Source organism: Megalopta genalis, chromosome 7 (assembly GCF_051020955.1).
Source record: "Megalopta genalis isolate 19385.01 chromosome 7, iyMegGena1_principal, whole genome shotgun sequence".
NCBI lineage: Eukaryota > Metazoa > Arthropoda > Insecta > Hymenoptera > Halictidae > Megalopta > Megalopta genalis.
Genome location: NC_135019.1, coordinates 1,156,907 through 1,178,557, shown reverse-complemented (window position 1 = coordinate 1,178,557; position 21,651 = coordinate 1,156,907). Strand labels below are relative to the sequence as shown.

At 39.0% G+C, this 21,651-nt stretch overlaps 1 protein-coding gene across 4 annotated transcripts in view; it reads left to right on the top strand.

The window, feature by feature from the left end:
- kn (EBF transcription factor knot) overlaps positions 1-21,651 on the top strand; it is a 166,376-nt gene that overhangs the window by 35,207 nt on the left and 109,518 nt on the right. For all 4 annotated transcript variants that reach the window (XM_033467136.2, XM_033467137.2, XM_033467138.2 and 1 more), the window contains exon 4: positions 4,462-4,517. In XM_033467136.2, coding sequence (XP_033323027.1) covers positions 4,462-4,517 — 56 coding nt within the window. The remainder of the gene's footprint in view (positions 1-4,461; positions 4,518-21,651) is intronic.

Sequence of the window (21,651 nt, the reverse complement as noted above, 5' to 3'; positions counted from 1 at the left end):
TGTACATCGGATCGATTCACTTTTTGCGCTATAATTTCTTTCACGGCCGCCTCGTTTAACGCCTCTTCGTCTTTACGAATCTCCCTAATCGATCGAGAGTCATGCGCTGCATCGTGCACTTTCGTTCCTAGAATTTGGAAGAGTCGAACGATATTCTTATTTAATAGATCATGCACGAAATAGATCGTCACGATTCTTTGTTGCAGCGCAAAGGGTTGATGCTCTTTTGAGAATCGATGTACATTTTTATAGTTGTTGGAAATCGGTAACTATAAAAATGAGCTGCAAATAATCGTATCTCCTCTTTTCAAATTGTGACTATTTGTTCATTCTTGTATACAATTTGTCCAAATGTCCATTTTCGTATACAATCCGCGCGTCGATTCGGGAGAATTTTCTGTACGTGCAGATACAATACTCTCATATACAATACAATAATCTCAACCTTTTTAACCCTTAGCGCTCCGCGCGTTTCTCACTTCTTTGACACCGAGAAAATATTGAAACGTTCGATCGAACGATTAGCCTGTGACCAATCAAATATTTTGCTCGCCATTTTATCTGATCTATTTCTTTGCTTTTCATCGGGTACAAGAGCTACGTTATTTATACTTTTTTCATCACGGAACAACTTGACATAACCATCCAACCCTTAGCGTTCCGCGCGTTTCTCGAGTACTGCCTACCAGCAACTTCGGCGCATTTTTGGAGCGGAGCGCCCGAGATGAAGGAAGTCTTATTTTCAGCGGAAAAGATTACACGTCCTTGCGAATGCATTTGATTTTATTTATTTTATAAATATACATTTTCCTATTGTAAATAAAAGATCAATTTTAAATTCTGTAATTCACCATGGTGCGATATCTTTGGTAACAATCTCCCGTGTGTATTCTGGGTTTACTTGGACAAGTGTCACAGTATTCGCTTTGTCAAATAGAGTTACCAGATATTTCTTTCAAGTTTAGAACATTTTCTGCGTAATCGTTGGTTTCCTTTATAATTTCGTTTACCAATTCGTCCGTGAGAAATAATTTAAAATATTGTATCGGCTGTTCGATGTTTGTAGGAACTTGTGGTCCAACGACCTGTGGCAATACGCTAAAAGGTATTCTATCTGGAATATGTAATTCTTCCGTAACATCGCGCCATTCGTCCAAGTCTTGTAACGAATCTTCGCTTTCGCTTTCAATAATTCTCATTCTTCGTCTCTCTGGTAGTATAATTTCACTACTACCACTCGAAGTGTCAGAATCATAACCAACATTGTCATCCACAATGTCTTTGAACTCTTCAAAATCAAATACGTCTTCGGTATCGCTCGGCTCTAAATTCTAATCGTAATATTTATTTTTCTCCATGTTGCTAACCATAGAAAAGGTGAAAAAATGGTTTAATCGTAATGGTACAGACTTAGCACGTTTTAACTACAGATAAGAATTGCTAACGCCGACGATAACGTATGGTAAAAAATTTGGCTCCGCAGCGGAGCCTTCGAAGTTATGGAACAAATTCGGAGCCTTCGGAGCGCTAAGGGTTAATTATTGTTTCGTAATGAGCGAAAGCTTGTTTTCTTATTCTTCCCTAAAAAGGAATTGCATTTAAACGAGTGCTTTAATGCTTCAACGTTGAGAGAATTAACATTTCTCATAACATACTTGAATAGCGCATAGGTACGTAAGAAACGCTGATATCGGCACTATCCGACGAAGTGGAGAGAGAAAGAGAGAGAGGATGAGAGAGAGAGAGAGAGCGAGAAACCGTCGGGGCAAGCGAGTATCTTCCGGTAAAGCCGCGACGGTTTCTCGAGGTAATTTGTGAGTTAGTTTCGGGCGGAGTATCGTAATCCACGGTAACGTTATGCGGCGTGAGTCTGGCCTATAGTAGCCACCACGCCTGGGAGTCTTATGTCGGGATTACTTGGCTTACCGGATACGCGAGGCCGGAAGCCACGGGGGTGTCTGTCCAAAATACACCCCGGGATTACCTGGTGCTCCCTGTGGAAGGCAGGCGAACGGTTTCGAAAACTTGCCACGACGCTACCGGGCTCTCTCCCGGTACACATCGAACATAGTTCGCCTGCCGATAACGGATAGTAATAATGCGGTAATGCATACGGAAGATGATCGCGCGATAGAATTGCCTGCTCTAGCCAATAAACCCCCGCTATCGTGCGCCACATCGAGAATCCTCGTCGTTCAGAAAAATAGCCTGTTACTGTCGGCGAGCATTTTTTTTTAGAAAAGTGCTGATTTGACAGAGGTAACGAAGTACTCATTACGGAACACCGGTCAATTGTCGCCCCTTCTAGAAACAGTGATGCAAACGATGCAATAAACAAAACAGATAGAGCTTATGCGAGAGAAAGAAAAAATTCTACCTATATTTTTAGACTTTGTTTTTTGTAAATTCACTCGCACAGACGCTGTTGTGCAACGATCAGTCGCAAAAAAGGTGCTTATTCGAATACGAATAAAATCGTGTTTCTAAGCGAATTAAACCGACGATTAATAATATTAACTACGAAAATCAATAATAACTCTCGCGTCGAATAAATGTACGAATAATTTATAATCGGACCACGGATGCGACGAATTTACGAGAAAAATAAATAGGTCGAATGCAACGGAGCAAATGCACGGATGTTCGATTATTTCGAACCGATTAAAAATATTGAGAACGGAGATCAATGTTATTTAACGCTTAAATCAGTCACGCTTTATCAATTTTATTGAACGCTTGTCGCGATCGAAGCTGGGTTCGATTCTCGTTTCGCGCGAAACTATTCGCGGTCGAATAACGATAAACGTTAAAATATTGTTTAACGGAATACTTGTTATCAGAAGTATTGGCAACTAAGTAATTGCCGATTTCAGTTATAGATGTCTCTCACTCCCATTTTTATGATATTCGTAAATGTTATATTATAAAATTATTATTATTATTATTATTATTATTATTATTATTATTATGTTATTTTTTATTATCCGTAAATGTTAGCAACTGGACAAATTGAATGCAGCGGTCAGGGAAAAGAGAGCAGAATTGGTCAATCGTAAAGGTGTCATTTTCCAGCAGGACAATGCTAGGCCGCACACGTCTTTGTACACTCGGCAAAAATTGATGGATATTGGTTGGGAATCGATGTTACACCCACCATATAGCCCTGATCTCGCGCCATCGGATTACCACTTATTTCGATCCCTGGATAACTCCCTTCGTGGTAAAACTTTGAATGACGATGACGCTGTAAAATCTCACTTAACTCAGTTTTTGGCCGAAAAGGATCAGACTTTCTACGAGCGTGGAATTTTCAAGTTGTCGGAGAGATGGCAAAAGGTCGTCGAACAAAATGGAAAATACATTAGAGATTAAACTTCGTTCCAAGTAAAAAAAAAATTTTTATTTCATTGAACAAATCGGCAATTACTTAGTTGCCAATCGAATATAACGTAGTTGCAACTTCGATTTTGACGAAGGTGATATAGATCGGAGGGGCTGCTCGATTCCGCGAAGCGGACGACGGGTTTCCGGTGGCAAAAGTCGCAAAAATAATTAACGCACTACACGTACAAGAATTTGCGTTCCTACCGCGGCGCGGTGGTTCGTTGCATAGCGATCTCCTCGGTGCAGTCGGTACTCGATCGTACAAAGTATACGCGGTGCTCCCATGCAAAAACCACGGAGATTGTGCATACGTCCCCGGGGGATGCGATCGGGCCGCCTGCCTCGCCGTCCACCTTAAATGCTCCTTAATATGTAAGTTTTTCTGGGACAGTCCCTTTCAGCGGCGCCCAACTTGTCAGAATTTGGACTCGTTTCCGTATTCGTCGTATTCCATGCACATCCGTCGCAAATGCCTGCGCGCAACGTTCTTAACTTAATGGGCCTTCTTACCGGATTACTGAAAAACTCGCTGGCTAAATTGAATAAAGAGTAGCGTTTGTCTTTATATTAACCGGGGGAAAAAAAAGGGCCGATACCATCTCGGTTCAGCGAACCGAGGCAAACGCTGCGTTAACATTAGCCTATTCGACAGATTTTTCTTAGATCAGACAAGATTCTAATCGAGGATAAAACGACGCAACGCTGACAATAATTGCAGCAAATTCTCTCTAATTTTTCTTCAGCTTTTGAACCAAAATGGACAATTTGGGAAGTGGAGATACGATTATTCGAGCCAACGATTATAAAAACGAGGTGCAAGGCTCGAATAATCGCATTTACAAATTGTATATTTTCATTAACAAGTTGAAGGAAAATTAGGGAGAATTTACTGTACTTCGTTTGAGTAGAATTTGAGAGAAGGATCGACAAGGATCGTACAAAAGAAAAGAATTTTCAATATTGTCGATGCCATAATTATCGGCAGCCTCGTAGAAACAAATCACGAAGCAAGAGATTATACTGTAAAAATGTATGTAAAAACAAATTCATTTATTCTATTCGTTATTTTTGTTACAGGTGTCAGACAGGTGCAAGATATCTACGTTAGGCTGATCGACTCGGCGACGAAACAAGTGAGTAGCAATATTTATAATTATGTATAATAATGGAGTTAATTTGATCGTTTACTGTGTGCTATCGAGTCAGTCTTTTAACAAAGATTTCAAAGAGACTTCGCATCTCGATTACGTTCGTCGTTTCTCCACTGTTCCGTCGCCATTTAATGTACTTATTTAACCACGATTAGTGACAATAAATTGAACGAATCGAAAATATATGAATGCGAATAATGTAAAAATTATCTTGCGACGCGATATAACAATTTTAGCGGTGCCTCAGAGTCGCCACTCGAGTGCAAATATGCTTAACATAATAAAAGTCTAATTATAAAATTAGACTGCGGCTTTTATGCATTTATAGCAAAAATGTGTAGCATTTCAATTCAAAATCGTTAGTAAAATAGTAAATCAGTAAAATAATTTAGTTTCTATTCCTTGCAATCGATGTGGACAATTTTTATTTCGCACAACAACGCGCGGTCTAATAGTTATAACGTATTACAACGTATGTTATAACTGGACCGCGAATTCTATGGTTTTGTAACAAAAATAAGTGGACGAAAAAAAGAAAAAAAAAGAAACGATAGAATCATTTAACATTACTGGTACATTATTCGCAACCTACTGGAACGATTAACAGAGAAAATAATTGTCCATTTAGCTTCCGTTTTATCCAACGGATGCAGACAATTTTAATTTAGCGCAACGAGATATCCGCGGTCTAATTACAATAATGCCTCTCCAATTGACGCTCAGATTGTCCACAAACATTAATATATTATTATATTATTATATTAATATTATATATTATATATATTATTATATTATATATTATATATATTATATATTATATTATACATTACATATTATATATATTATATATTATATTATACATTACATATATAAAATTATTATATTATTATATTATTATTATATTATAATTACAAATTGTCAACGACTATAAAAATAATCGTATCTTCTCTTCCCAAATTGTTCATTTTTCTGGACAATCTGAGCGTCAATTAGAGAGACATCACTGTACAACGAATACAATATCGTAGACGGTGTGGAATTATTAACAACAATCCGGACAAAGAATTTCCGAGCGCAATCAATCCGGCAGCCGGCGCGGCGCGGCGCGTTCGTTTCGTTCTGGCTGGCATTTCCGTGGTGGTAGGAAACTCTCGGCGAGTAGACGCAGTGACGCGTTCCTACCGCTGTTATCATCTGAGCTACAAGCACTTAATTTTCCGGGGGGTTGATTCCTACCCCTCCGGGATAGCAACCACCGTCGCGCGTCTGCTCCATCCTGTTATCTGCGCCACGTGGCGAACCCTGCGCACGGTCCGCGAACCACGTGTTGTGACCCTGTACACAGGACCGTAGATCCTTGTGCAGCGATAGCGGAGCAAAGACGGATCATAACCTTCGAGCAAACGCAAATACACGAGCCGATCACGGCCGCGATAAGTCCTTTATGCGGCCGGGGGTGTTCTTTTCGGTTCGAACTCATTCCTACGGGCACGAGAGTCGCGTTTCGCGCCTACTATACAGGGTGACCCAGGTTTTAATGTTCAAGCTTTGTCGGTATATTCTATGGCACGAAGTAAGAAAAAAATGTTATGTAAACGTAGGTCGTATAGAGCTTTATTAAGAAGTTATAACAAAAATTCAGAATAGGAATAGTAATCAACTAAAAAAAAAAATAAAAAATAAAAAAAGATCTTTGATCGATGTCAATCATGTATTGTCAACAACGGTTATTAATACATTTCGAAATGTATTAATAAACACAGCTTACATAAACACACGGCATGTGCTGACCTATTCGAGCCAATGCTCGCAGTAACAGCAAGTTGATTACTATTCCTATTCGGAATTTTTGTTACAACTTCTTAATAAAGCTCTGTATGACCTATGTTTACGTAACATTTTTTTCTTACTTCGTGCCATAGAATACACTGACAAAGTTTGAACATTAAAACCTGGGACACCCTGTACATCCCACCCCTGCGCAGAAATATTCCATCGAAAGCATCGATCTTATTGCTCGAATGATCGCTTAAATTAAAAAGAATAATCGCGAATATCCGCAGGCATGAACGTTTAAACGTTTGATTTTTAACCCTTTACACTCGAGTGACGACTCCAAGGCGCTATTAAAAATTGTTACGTCACGGTTGAAAAGAATTTTATTAGTCGAATTTGTTTATATTTGAAGGGGACTGTTAAAAGCATAACTGTTGCACGAGTCGCAAGATTCAATTTCATATGTATAATATGCACCAGGTTATGTGAAATGTAAATACCGTGGGTCAGAAAAATTATTTTAAATTTTACGTTGATTTGACTTCGAGTGCAAGGGGTTTGCTAATGTAAAGGAACTTGACGAATTAATTATATTCACCCGTTCATCGAAAACACGTCTCTTTCTGTCTTAAATTTGAAGTCAGTCCTGCTCGATGAATGTAAAATAGCTGCTGTATTCTAACTGTACAAAGCATAATAATGGCATAATCGTGTGTCGTTCAATCGAAGGCTAGAGTGAAGAGGTTTGCGACATGTAAACTGTCTCGTATTAAAGGAACAAATGAAATTTTCAGTAAAAATGCTTGAATGATATTAAGGGACGAGAATATTAAGGCCCCTGTAAAATTTTATAAGTTCTATTGAACAAAAGAGAAGAATGAGAACTTTGGTAATTTTATGGAATTCATTGTCTCGATAATTAATATTAACACAGACTTTGAAGATTGCTAACAATATTGTTGCAGCATTGATACTTGTGCGCTATTTTTCCAGTGTAAAACTCTATATTTTTCAAAGTATATTAGTTTTGCGAAGGTCTACTTCCGCGAAGAAATTGGTCATTGAAAACACAGAAGATAAATTTTGCGCATCTCGTCCACCGATAATAACTTGTCAGATACAATAATTTCTCCTCTTCCCAAATCGTCAATTTTGTTTATAAGCTGAGGGACAATTCGGGAGGATTTACTGTACTGGAAATTTCTATTACAGTAACTTCTCCCTAATTCGCGCTCAGATCGCGCACAAAAATGAACAATTTGGGGAGAAGAGATATGATTATTCGAGCCTTGCGGCTCGCTTTTATAGTTACTGAGTGTCAAAAACTATAAAAACGAGAAATAATCCTATAATCGTATCTCCTCTTCCCAAATCGTCCATTTTTGTTTATAAGCTGAGGGACAATTCGGAAGGATTTACTGTACTGGAAATTTCTATTACAGTAATTTCTCCCTAATTCGCGCTCAGATCGCGCGCAAAAATGAACAATTTGGGAAGAAGAGATACGATTAATATATTATATATTATTACAGTTCCCGATTGTCAAAAACTATAAAAACGAGAAATAATCCTATAATCGTATCTCCTCTTCCCAAATCGTCCATTTTTGTTTATAAGCTGAGGAACAATTCGGGAGGTTTTACTGTACTGGAAATTTCTATTACAGTAATTTCTCTCTAATTCGCGCTCGGATTTCGCGCAAAAATGGACAATTTTGGAAGAAGAGATACGATTAATATATTATATATTATTACAGTTCCCGATTGTCAAAAACTATAAAAACGAGAAATAATCGAATATTCGTATCTCCTCTTCCCAAATTGTTCATTATTGCGCGAAATCTGAGCGCGAATTAGGGAGAAATTACCGTATTCGATAAAATATTACAACGCATCGCATTAAAACCGTGCGCCGATCGATGTCGTTCATTTTGTTAATACACCGGTCGAAGAACGGTCGACAGAAACGTTTATTGCGTTTATTAGGAGGTACAATTTTCCCGAATTCGATTTGCTCGTGTTTAGAGAAATAGAAACACGTAACTGTCGGCGGTTTATTCGCAGCGAATCGATGCGGGGGGGATGCTCGATTAAAGAGTGCAGAACGCGCGGATTGGGTGATTCGTCTCTCCGAAACTTATTCAACGTCACGACAACTCGAAACCGATTAATAAAAGGAATGGATCGCGAATTGAGGAACGGTCTCTGCCGACGCAAGGCCATCGCGGCTTAGTAATTTAATCAGCTAAAACTAACATCAGCTCTCTGTTTCCCCAACCCTCCTCGTCCTCAGCCGCCTCTTTCTTCTCCCTACTGCTCTTCTTACCTCCGTAACCGACCAACCCCAAGATGATTTAATCTCCTAAAATGGTGCAGGTACCTATAGGCTCTTAGGTCCTGGGGTCGCGACACGAAACAAAATAATTCAAGAAAGTAAGTGTATCTCTTGCACGATAGACGCACGGTTCCTGCGGTGCAAAATTTATTTCGGCACTCGCTGCGGGAACAATGACGGGCGATCTTTTCTTGAGAAGAAGAATTTCCGAAATAAACGTTTCTCGAAAATTCAATACGTTTTTCTACAGAGAAAGCATACATCATGATCTATAGTAATTAATACGTTCAGGGCCGCGTGAGTCGCGTATGGGCGCGACACTAATTTTTAACCAGGTTTTTGAAATTCATTTTTATTGTAATATATTGAACAAATTGAATGTCACTAGAATTTTTAACTAGGTTTTTGAAATTTATTTTTATTGTAATATGTTGGACAAATTGAATGTTACTAGAATTTGTAGAATACAAAATAGCTGAACCGATATTTCCTGCGGTAAATTTTCACTTTCTAATTTCGGTGTCGTTAATTAAATGACTTTGATATCCTGTGAATTTTTCGAATTAATATTCGAATTAGTAGATAGCGGATTTTCATGTCGAATGAAAATTGTCCGGGTTACTTGAAAAATTACAGAAGCTACGTACGTAGCAATTTATTTCTGATCTTAATCATTTTAATAAATTAAAAGCGATATAACTCACGTTTTTACAGTTTTGTATTTCATTCGTTTTTACTACAAATACATAAAATCCGTAGTCTAGGAATTGCTTAATCAAAAATTAATAATATTAAAAATATCCATATGCATCAACAATAAATTCGACGCTCTTTCGAATAATTACGTATTGTTCGACACAAAGTTGATAATCTTTCGAACGAAATCATCGGCCTTGTAAATAATTTCGTGAAAACGTGCGACATAAATATTTTATAACCCGTTTCTGCCTCCATCGTTTGTATCGTATCAACAGTTTCCATTTATGCGACTGTTATTTATATTAAAAATGACTGCGCGTTGCATATCAATGACGTGGCTGTTCTAATTTAAAGTTATCAATAAAACAAGCCGACTGCTTTTGCCTTGTACGAATTGTACCGGTTAATATAAAATGTAACAATCAAAAGTACAAAGTACGGGGACCAATTTGGGTCATTAAAACTACGAATAACGTTTTCATATCGTTGTCACTATAAAGAATACTTTTAACCCCTTGACGTACCATTGTGTTCGCAGTTACTGCGATTAGAAATTTTTCGATTGCAATAATTTCTTAGAAGGGAAGGAAAATTGATTCTTATTGCGCGCTGCTTGAATTCACTTGAATGTTTAAATATCGATGACAAGAGGTTAGAATTTTCTTACAATTTTAAAGGACAGAATAACATTCATGCTTAGTTATTGCTAGAAATTTTCACGACGAGTCGGTCTCGTCGAAGTACGGCGAGGGGTTAATAGCGAAATTAATTTTTCCATCGCTGTTATTTTTATGAAACAATGCCTGTAAATATCAGAGTTTGTACAAGCTATAAAATTTCGAAAATTGAGAATATATAATGATCTAATATAACTGATATAATATTATAAATATATTATAGCTATGATAAATATAATAGATATGTTATATATATTATATTTGATATATTATAGATATGTTATATATATATATATATATATATATTATATTTGACAAATATTATAGATATGTTATATATATTATATTTGACAAATATTATAGATATGTTATATATATTATATTTGACAAATATTATAGATATGTTATATATATTATATTTGATATATTATAGATATGTTATATACATATATTATATTTGACAAATATTATAGATATGTTATATATATTATATACATATATTATATTTGATATATTATAGATAGATAGATAGATATTTATAACTAATATAACTACACGTCTCGTCGAAAACCGTTCGCAAAAGTGAAAATTCATTCGACGACTATTTTCGAGACGATTGTTCGCCGCGCTAAGCTCCGTCGGAGACGAGAGAGAGAGAGAGAGAGAGAGAGAGAGAGAGAGAGAGAGAGAGAGAGAGGCGTAAGTGGCTGAATTTGGAGCAGGCAAAAGTATCGGTAAAAGAATGAAACGGAATCTTGAGCAGAGTAAACGCCCGGATAGTTCTCGAGAACGATTGTCCACGAGGAAAAGAAAAGCAGAAGTGATAGATGCCGGGATACCCTTTTCGTCTCTATGGAGGAATCGTGCCGGTAAAGGGAGTAGAAAGTTAGATGGGGAGGTGGGATCGAAAACGAGAAAGCTGCAATTTATACATCAAAGCCTCGATTGAACGCGTCTCCTCCATTCTGGCAAAGTGAGAGGAAGACATACAAACAGAAGAATCGATATATATTTACTCTGTCCGTGTATGGAGTTTCGCGAAACAACTCGTACGAAGTGTTTAGCAAATCCGGGTTGACGTGTTCAGATTCCGTGCTGTAGCCGCCTGTGTCCTGCTAAATTAACAAGCGCCAAGGGTTCCTTGGATTAAAGCTCGAAAACGAACAAAAAAAGAAAAAAAAGGAAAAAAAGAAAAACAAGACTCCGTCGCGGTTTCAACCGTCACGGAGAAAAATTGCCCGGGAAACCTGGCATCGCGATATTCCGAATTAATGACAAATCTCGAGAATCTCCTGTTTTTGCGATGCATAACTTATGTTATAATTATTAGACCGCGCATTAATTGGCAACGATTGACAACGGTTTTTACGGATACGAACGATTCTCGGAAAATTTCCTTCTTCCTTTTATCGTATTCTTAGAATCTACAGACTTCGCTGCACGCGCCGATAAATTATTAATCTCCAATCGCAATAATTGAATGGAAAACACGTAACAATAATCGTATCAGTATTAATAAGATTAATAAGATTTTGTTAATGAAATAAAGCAAGGCACAATTTTGACCTGAACGCCCTTATTCTATGGAACCCTTCGATTGGAATCGAATAAAAGCCTGATTCTTTTATCGAAAGTTTTATTGAGACTCAAATAAAATAGAAATTTTATTCCATCTAATTTTCGTTACGTTTTATTATACCGCCAGATTTACAGGATTAGGATCGCAATTTATATTTAAAATCTGACATCTTTTATAGTATTTGTACGCGTATCGTTGCAGTGCTGTAACTATAATGCACGGCCAAGCCGAGGATTATGCAAATCCATGTTTTCACGATCATGTCTGAGAAATCCAGATTAAAGCAAAAGCTTCTTTCTTGTTTTAATTGTTTCATGAAGATGAAACCGTTGCGGCGAAGAATGAAATTCTAGTGAAATTACTAGCTTCGATGTGTCGTCGATTTAAACTGATATAAATGATTTGTCAAATTCACAATAATGATTTACTCGTAATTTTTGCACGTTCAGAACGTATAAAGAATTCTGTGAAAATTTATTACAGCACATTGAAGTGTATAATTTATGACTTTATGATTCAAATGTTCTATCGAAACTAAAACTAAACTAAATAATTACAATTATGTTGGAATAAATTGATGAGAGCGTTAGATTATTATTAAAATTTCAGTGTAACCTCGCAGAGTCAATTAACATGAAATACGATGAAATTTTGTTAAAACTGTCGTTCTATTCTTTTCTTAAAAGATTTTCGCAAATCGACGCAAACTTCGACGAGAAATGTCCGAAAGTATCGTTCGAACAATTCCTCGGAAACGATCCGAACGTGTTCCAGGATCGCCGACTACGAAATCACGAATCAATGAAAAACGTTCCTCCATAGTATTAGCTAACGCGAAACGAGAGAGAGAGAGAGAGAGAGAGAGAGAGAGAGAGAGAGAGAGAGAGAGAGAGAGCGCGCGCGCCGTCGTTCGCGACGAGTCCACGAGTGCACGAATGCAACGATCGAGCGAGGAAGAGAAAAGATAGATAAATTCGAAGATAGTCATTCAAATATGCTGTAATGATTTCCGTCCCGAATCGATTCGAAAAGTCCCCTGGGAATCTGTGTATCGCCTCTGCAACCCCCCGATGCCTGACGTATATACTGTACAACATGCGTACAATGTTGCTCTCACCCCTCGAAAGAACGTCGACCGACATGGGGACGCGGCTGACACACTCTCTTTCTCTCCTTATCTGCCGAGGATTAACTTATCTCGAACTTATTATTTCCTTAATCTATATGGTTAAATACTCATATTTCAGTATTAAGCGGGTAGACGCGACGTTCAAGGGCTGATATCGATTCGACTCGGTAATGTTTGAGGATTAGAAGACGCGGCTCTTGATCTGGAACGCATGCTTCGTTTTCCAAATGCTCCTGCCCGCTCGACGCGTTCGCGATCGGTGGATCGGTGCCTTTTTTCATTCGATCGTTTGGAAAGATTTCCGTGGGTTTCCGGATTTTTATTAGATCTTCTTATCAATTGCATTGTACAGTAATTTCTCTTAGAAATTTTCGGAGCTTGGAATCGAAACCGGCAGATCCGAGAATACTAAGTCGCGGTTCGTTTTTATAGAAACTCGGGGCAGTCGGCATAAAAAAGCAGCGGCCTGCATTCCGGTGTACATTAATATGATTATATAGTAATGCTAGGATAAAAACGATGACTTCACTTTGTTATTTCTAATTTTTTGCCACGATTCGAAGGCAATTCGGAGGCCACATGCCACGATTCGAAGACAATTCGGAGGCCATATGTCACGATTCGAAGGCAATTCGAAGACCACATGACACGATTTGAAAGCGATTTGAAAGCGATTTGAAAGCAATTTGAAAGCAATTCGAAGGAAATTTGGAGGCCATATGCCACGATTTGAAAGCAATTCGGAGGCCATATGCCACGATTCGAAGGCAATTCGGAGACCACATGATACGATTCGACGGTTAGCATCGACGTAGCAATAAATTACATAGGCGTAGGACTAGCACAGGGAAATTCGCAGCAACCCAAAAATTGGTATTTCCAGAAGAAGTTATTGTATTGCGACACTAAAAAAAAAATCTGATTAGTCAAGAAGTTATTTGAAATGTTTCACACACATACACCACACCAGTCTTGGTATTATCTTATTAATTATAATTACTAGACAGCAGATTTCATGCATTTATGGCAAAAATGGATAAGCGAAAGACAGAACAGTGAAGACAACGTCTCGTTGCAATACTTTCACTTTACTAAAAGCATCGAAAGAAGAAGAGGTGCACCTCGATTCGAACTTTTCTTTCGTAAAATTGATGCGAACCATTTTTATTTCCCATAAAGATCCAGCACGATCTAGTAATTCCATCCGGGGAATAGAATTTCGAAAAATCTGTGGAGGGCTCGAGAGACGATTTCACAGTCTCTTGCCACGCTTGAAGTTCTCGAAAAAGCCGCAGAGCTTTCCGAACGATTCGATGCGCGCGATATACCGCAGTCGTCCCTCCTCCATGGCAACGAAAACGAAAAAAAAAAAGAGAAAAAGAAAAAAGAAAAAGTTCCGACTGATCATCTCCAGCGGCGGATAGAAGTTGAAGCTTAAAAGGGTTACGTACAATTTCCTGTTGTTCATTCATTTAGAATAACGCCGGTGCGCGGTTCGCTGCTTCCCCCATCCTGTAAGTGCTTTTTTATCCCCGGAACTAATTACCATTTAGCATTTTTAATCCTGCGAAAAAGCGCATTCCGGCCCTTCCCATCTTTCTCCTGGCTTCCTGCGGGCCGGAAGTTCGTTCTCGAACGTTTACAACATATGTTGTTAGCGCCATTCGGCCGCACGGTGTGCTCTCCTCTCTTTCCGCGGAAGCTGCTCGTATTTTTCTGGAAATTTTAGTGGTAAACGCGCGGCAGTTCTCGACATTCTGTATTTTTTCTCCTACTTTCCCGTCGAGGGTCCTCCCGGGCTCTCTTCCTCCCTCTCCCTCCGCCCTCTCCCTCGCGCCCTTCGCTCTCCTTCTCTTTTCCGCCGCTCCGTTCTCCTCTCTTTTTCTCCCCGTTCCTCCCTCCCCCCCCCCTTCTTCCCTCTTTTCCTCTCTTCTCCTCTCTTTTCCTCTCTCTTGAGCTCCACGCCGACGCGAGGGCAGATATAGATATAGATATAGCTATATGTATATCTTGGTCAGAAGCGAAGAAATTGAAGAACAGCTTAGGGGTAGGAAGGCTTCACCACGGGCTTACCAGCCGGCTCGGTGTAGCAAATTATTGCGGATTTATAACCGTCCACTTGATTCGGTTTCGGAGAACTCCGCCGCCGCGCTCGTGAATTGAAATTTGCCAGCCGTAACCGAATATTTGCTTAGAAAATTACCCTGCGCGTAACGTAAAAGTTGCAGCGATTTTTACATCGACCGTGAAAGCGAATTTCCATCTTCGCCCGTTAGACTGTGTCGGGTTCGTTTCAATTAATACGAGAACACGATCGAACAAGATTAGGTGTAATTACAACATTTTATTCGACTCTCTGGCTCGCAACGATGCGACGTTTTACAATTACAAAGCATGCGACTGAATATTTCGCGTGAACATATGGATTCGCAGATTCATTAGCATTCGTTCGCTATTGGGTTGGCAACTAAGTAATTGCCGATTTGTTCAATGAAATAAAAATTTTTTTTACTTGGAACGAAGTTTGGAAAGATTTCCGTGGGTTTTCGAATTTCTATTAGATCTTTTTATCAGTTGTATTGTAATTTCTCCCTGAAATGTTCGGAGCTCGGAATCGAAACCGGCAGATCCGAGAATACTAAGTCGCGATTATGCGAGCCTCGCGGCTCGTTTTTATAGAAATTCGGGGCAGTCGGCATAAAAAAGCAGCGGCCCGCATTCCGGTGTACATTAATAATATTAATATATAGTATACTATAGTATACTATAGTATACTATATATTAGAGTACTATATTAATATATAGTAATGCTAGGATAAAAACAATGACTTCACTTTGTTATTTCTAATTTTTTGCCACGATTCGAAGGCAATTCGGAGACCACGTGACACGATTCGAAGACAATTCGGAGCCCACATGCCACGATCCGAAGGCAATTCGGAGGCCACATGCCACGAATCGAATCTATAATGTATTTTCCATTTTGTTCGATGACCTTTTGCCGTCTCTCTGACAACTTGAAAATTCCACGCTCGTAGAAAGTCTGATCCTTTTCAGCCAAAAACTGAGTTAAGTGAGATTTTACAGCGTCATCGTCATTAAAAGTTTTACCACGAAGGGAGTTGTCCAGGGACCGAAATAAGTGGTAATCCGATGGCATGAGATCAGGGCTATATGGTGGGTGCAACATCAATTCCCAAGCAATATCCATCAATTTTTGCCGAGTGGACAAAGACGTGTGCGGCCTAGCATTGTCCTGCTGGAAAATGACACCTTTACGATTGACCAATACTGGTCGCTTTTCCTTGACCGCTGCATTCAATTTGTCCAGTTGCTAACATTCACGGATAATAAAAAATAACATAATAATAATAATAATAATAATAATAATAACAATTTTATAATGAGAAACATCTATAACTGAAATCGGCAATTACTTAGTTGCCAACCCAATATTTAACCACACATTCGTTCACTGGGAATATTCGACAGAGCGAAAGCATAGTAAATTTTCCCTAATTTTCCCTCAGCTTGTAAACAAAAATGGACAATTTCGGAAGAAGAGATACGACTATTTGAGCTTCGCATTTCGCTTTTATGATTGCAAGCCTGGTTTTTATAACTGTAAGCTTTATAATCGTAATCGCAAGGCTCGAATAATCGTGTCTCCTCTCCACAAATTGTCCAGTTCTGTTTGCGAGCTGAAGAAAAATTGGGGAGAATTCACTGTAATCGTAACTCAAATGCTATCTTCGGTGCCGCGACATTTATGTCAAAATGGAGAACAGCAGTAAATATCCATAAAAGAAATTTAAAGAGAGAGAGTTGTACTCTATTGCAATTGGCATTGTAGATAATGTACTTCGAAGTAATCGTATTCTGATAATACAGAGTACCACTAGAAGGTAGTACCTTTGCTACGCCAAACATATTAAACACGCAACGTTATCTGTTGCGAGACCGTCATACTTATTGCTTCGAGCTAATTACTTTCATAGGCGAAATTGAAGATCGCGTTCTTTGTATAAAATAGAATACGTAGCAAAAGATCTGTAAAAAGCGAAGCTGCCTCGTCGTGGTTGTTGAAAATCTCTCGATTATCTATAAAATTGCTGCATACGAAACGCATCGTCTCATCGATTCTCTTCGATGTTCCTTCTTTAGAAAAGAATTTCGTAGCTCGTGTCGGCTGGTAACGAAAGGAACTTTTGGAACAGAGCTTTCTCGAGCAGTGGACGAACCAGTTTATTTTTGCGAAACCGTTAAGAATCGACTTAGGAAGCGAATTATCGCTATTAGTCCTTCGTAAGTAATTCCCGTGGGAATTGGGGGGTAGTGGGGGGCCCAAACGAATCTACTGGGACCGAAGGGTGCCGCAGGAAAGGCCCCCTAGGGGTCACGACTGGATATATCTTCGTAGAGTCGTTCGCATCGCCGACATTCCTCTGGTCTGGCTAGTAGAACCAATTCTACTGAAGACATCCAACGATGAACACGCGCGATGCGAGCACCGCTATCTCCATTTCCCCATAAATTTCGATTATTCTTCGGTGCACTTACCATTCGGACATTTTTGCCAGTTACGATATCGTTGAACATCTTCGGGGATTAATTCTTCTAAAATAACAAATCCGACATTTTAGCTTCTCTTTAGTTCATTTATATCAGAGTAGTCTATGTTGATCATCTTCGGGGATTATCTATAGTCTTATCTATAGTTGAACATTTTCGGGGATTAATTCTTCTAAGATAACAAATCCGACATTTTAGCTTCTCTTTAGTTATATCAGAGCAGTCTACGTCAATGAAAATGTTGACGTCTTAATACTTTTAACAAATAACAGTTTTACTTCTTAATTTATGTTCCTTATTACAATTTTCCAATTGTCCGGTTTCTCAAAATGTTTACTATTTCTTTCCGCAACGTTAGCAAACTTCATTAACCGGGTCTGGCATTTTTCGATCGAACGCACACACGACTTTGGTTGGCGCTGAAAGGGTTAAAGGAAGATATTTGGTAAATTCGAATAAGAACCTTCGATATTTACATAATATTGCCAACAAATCTGCCCGATCCGATAAAATCGTATTCCGAATATGTCGAATTAAATTTTCAACGGCGTTTTGAACCGTTTCTTGGCGAAAATCTTCCATGCGCTTACTGTAGATTACTTACAGCAGATGCGATTTACAACGCTACACGAGCACACATTCCAACAGCAATGTAATCTAAAACGATCGAGTTGAAAACGACGGAAAAACCGTGATGATTTTCGTGCAACCGAACAGAAAGAAAAAGGCGGATCAAAATAATTGCGAACACTGCGTGTTGAACGACAGCATAAAATACAACGCCGCTCGAATTATCTCGAGTGTGCACAGTTTGGCCTGTTCAACGCGCTCGAATTAACTCGAGCGTACAAGTTAAGGGGTTAATTTTCATTCAGCTTGTAAACAGAAGTGGACAATTCGGGAAGAGATACGATCATTCGATTGCCTATTGACAAATATAGCCAAATAACACGAACAATTGAGAAAGAAATAATATGCGCGTATGCAGACGATTATTAAGGGGTTAATTTTATTAAGGGTTTAATTAAGTTAAGGAGTTAATTTTCATTCAGCTTGTGTAAACAGAAATGGACAATTTGGGAAGAGATACGATCATTCGATTGCATATTGACAAATATAGCCAAATAACACGAACAATTGAAAAAGAAATAATATGCGCGTATGCAGACGATTATGCATTTCACCAAATTAGAATGAAATACACGCGACGAATGTCCTAGGCGAGGTTAAGCATCAAAGTTGACAAGTGTACTTACAATCGTTTACGGCTTCGGACGAGATCCGAGATAGCGTCCAGCTGACATCGAATGAAAGCATCCGCCGCGATCGATCTCTGTGTGTGTTCGTTTAGGCGCGCGCGTACGTCATCGATAAGCAGCTTCGCCGACCCTAATACCGACGAAGGACAAACAAGGAGCAGCGTTTCGCGAGAATGAACGACGTGGTAAAAAGTAATTGCTCGAAATTGCTCGTAAGTGCGACAGGTACGCAAAATCAACACGTGTCGCACCGGTGGTAATGGCTACCGTGCAAACACTATCGCACGCCCTATCACGAGCTTCGTATTGACCGATCGTTGTTACGAATATAAAGAAACGATTATTATGGACAGCTATCCGAAGATTAAACAAGCAATGTCGGCAAAGCCCGAACGAGTTTATTAGTTCCGTTGAAATCCACGACACCGAGTGCAAGACTTCGAGGCGGCAGCTCGGGTAACCGGCTGCATTTTAGAAATATTTTCTGGAAGTTCGACGCGAAATTCGAAGCACAGCAAATTCTCCTTAATTTTCATTCAACTTCGGTAAACAGAAATGGACAATTTCGGAAGAGATTCGATTATTCGAGCTCTTGCGCTTCGTTTTTTTAATTGCTGGCAATCGGCGACTATAAAAACGAGCCGCGAAGCTCGAATAATAGTATGTTCTCTTCCTATAATTATTTTCCTCCTCCCAAAATATTTTTGGCAAGACTTTGAGACGGCAGCTCGTGCAACCGGCTGTATTTTAGAAATATTTTCTGGAAGTTCGACGTCAAAAATTCGAAGCACAGCAAATTCTCCTTAATTTTCGTTCAGCTTCAGTAAACAGAAATGGACAATTTGAAAAGATACGATTATTCGAGCTCTTGCGCCACGTTTTTATAATTGCTGGCAATCGGCGACTATAGAAACGAGCTCGAATAATAGTATGTTCTCTTCCTATAATTATTTTCCTCCTCCCAAAATATTTTTGGCAAGACTTCGAGACGACAGCACGTGTAACCGGCTGTATTTTAGAAATATTTTCTGGAAGTTCGACGCGAAATTCGAAGCACAGCAAATTCTCCTTAATTTTCGTTCAACTTCAGTAAACAGAAATGGACAATTTGGGAAGACATACAATCATTCGATTGCATATTGACAAAAATATAGCCAAATAACTATCTGCGAGTATTTTTTGGTGTTTGTAGACATTGCATTGAAATGCAGCAAATTCTCCCCAATTGTCCCTCACCTTATTAAAAAAATGGACAATTCAGGAAGAAGTGACACGACTATTCGAGCCCTCGCGCCTCGTTTTTATAATTGTTAGCAATTATTTTCCCCCTCCCAAAATATTTTTGTGTACAAGCTGAAGATCATTTAGAGAGAGAATTTTACTGTACCTTGAAAAATACGTACGAAAAGATTAATAAATGTCAAACAGACTTAATTATGTTTTTATCGAAAGTGTTTGCCGTTCGAACGTTGGAGGATGATTCTACGTAGATAGTTGTTACAGTGGAATTGTAATCTCTTTTGTTTGCGTCTTAGATTGATTTCTGGAATCACCCTTTAAAATATTTGACGCGCTTAGTTGTATGGGAGAGAGGAAAAGTGGACGTTCCCGGTAAAAGGAAAGCGAAAGGGCGCATAAAATGTTACGTGCCCTTTGACTATTACCGGTTTTAATAGCCGGTCGACATGCAATCTTATTTGTACCAAGAATAATTAACATAAGTGTCCGCCTTGTACGCATTAACCCTAATTCGGGGACGGAGACGGCGTCCACGAAACGAGCATGCCGTATTCTTGCAGCTTCGATTTTCAAAATGTTCACATGGTCGACGAGCAATCGAAATTATTCTTAGTTTCCTCAGGATTGTAGCTATATTTAAAATTACACAGTATACCAGATAATTAATTTTTCATAATTCGCGGAATAACAATATGAATCGTTTAATCCTTATCCAATTTGTCATATTGGTTTTTATATATAGAATTTACTGTACAAATATGCAGGGAAAAACTTTTTTTGTTGACAATCGACAACTATAAAAACGATTCGCGAGGCTGAAATAATCGCATCTCCTCTTCTTAGTTACTTCAAATGATCCCAGGAACTTCTCGTTTTCGGTTTGCGATACATTTTTGGGACACCCTGTATACTTCAATTTTATGATACTCTCGAGGTTTTTGGCGCGACCGTCAAAGTTAATATACCGTTAATATACCAAAATTATTAAAGGATGAATAAATTTGCTATTTCGTTTCTGTTTCTTGCAATCAATGAAGACAATTTTCATCTCGCATAAAAGTCCGCTGTCTAAAGATTAGGTACGTGGTCCAATGACAACGAGATATAGTTTCGAATTCAACACGTTGAGCGCTGCGTCGGTCACATATGGGAGACACTAATTTCTCAACAATTTGAACCAAATAATCGTCTTCATACGCATTGTTTCACACTTCTTTTGTCTTCGCATCGATTTACAACAGTCTACAGGATGTCCCAAAAATGTCTCGCAATCCGGAAATGGCGGGTTCCTCGGATCATTTGAAGCAACTTCTTCCTTTACAAAAATGTTCTCCGAGGCACCGTTAACGAGTTATCAACGAAAAACAGTGACCAATAAGAATCGAGTACGGCTGACGCGAGGCGGCCCAGCCAACCAGCGCGCGAAGCCCAGTTCCACTCATTGGCTCGATCGCCTCGCGCCAGCCGAGCTCGCCTCTCATTGGTCACTGTTTTTCGTTAATAACTCGTTAACGGTGCCTCGAAGAAAATTTTTGTAAAGGAAAAAGTTGCTTCAAATGGCCCGAGGAACCCGCCACTCTCGGATTGCGAGACATTTTTGGGACACCCTGTATATACAGTATCAGACTCTGCCGTCCAGGGAAATAGCCTCGCGCAGAATTCAGCCGTACCTAAAAGGTTAATAAAGTTTTCAAGGTTCGAAACTATTCTTCCTTAATTCGCTATGCCGGTGACGTACATTGGCGCAGGCTTTAAGGGGTTGAACAGACACATACTCACACACACAGAGAGAGAGAGAATCGAGTGTATTCTCGAACCGACATTTTTCTTCGCCAGGGGATCCGTTTCCTGA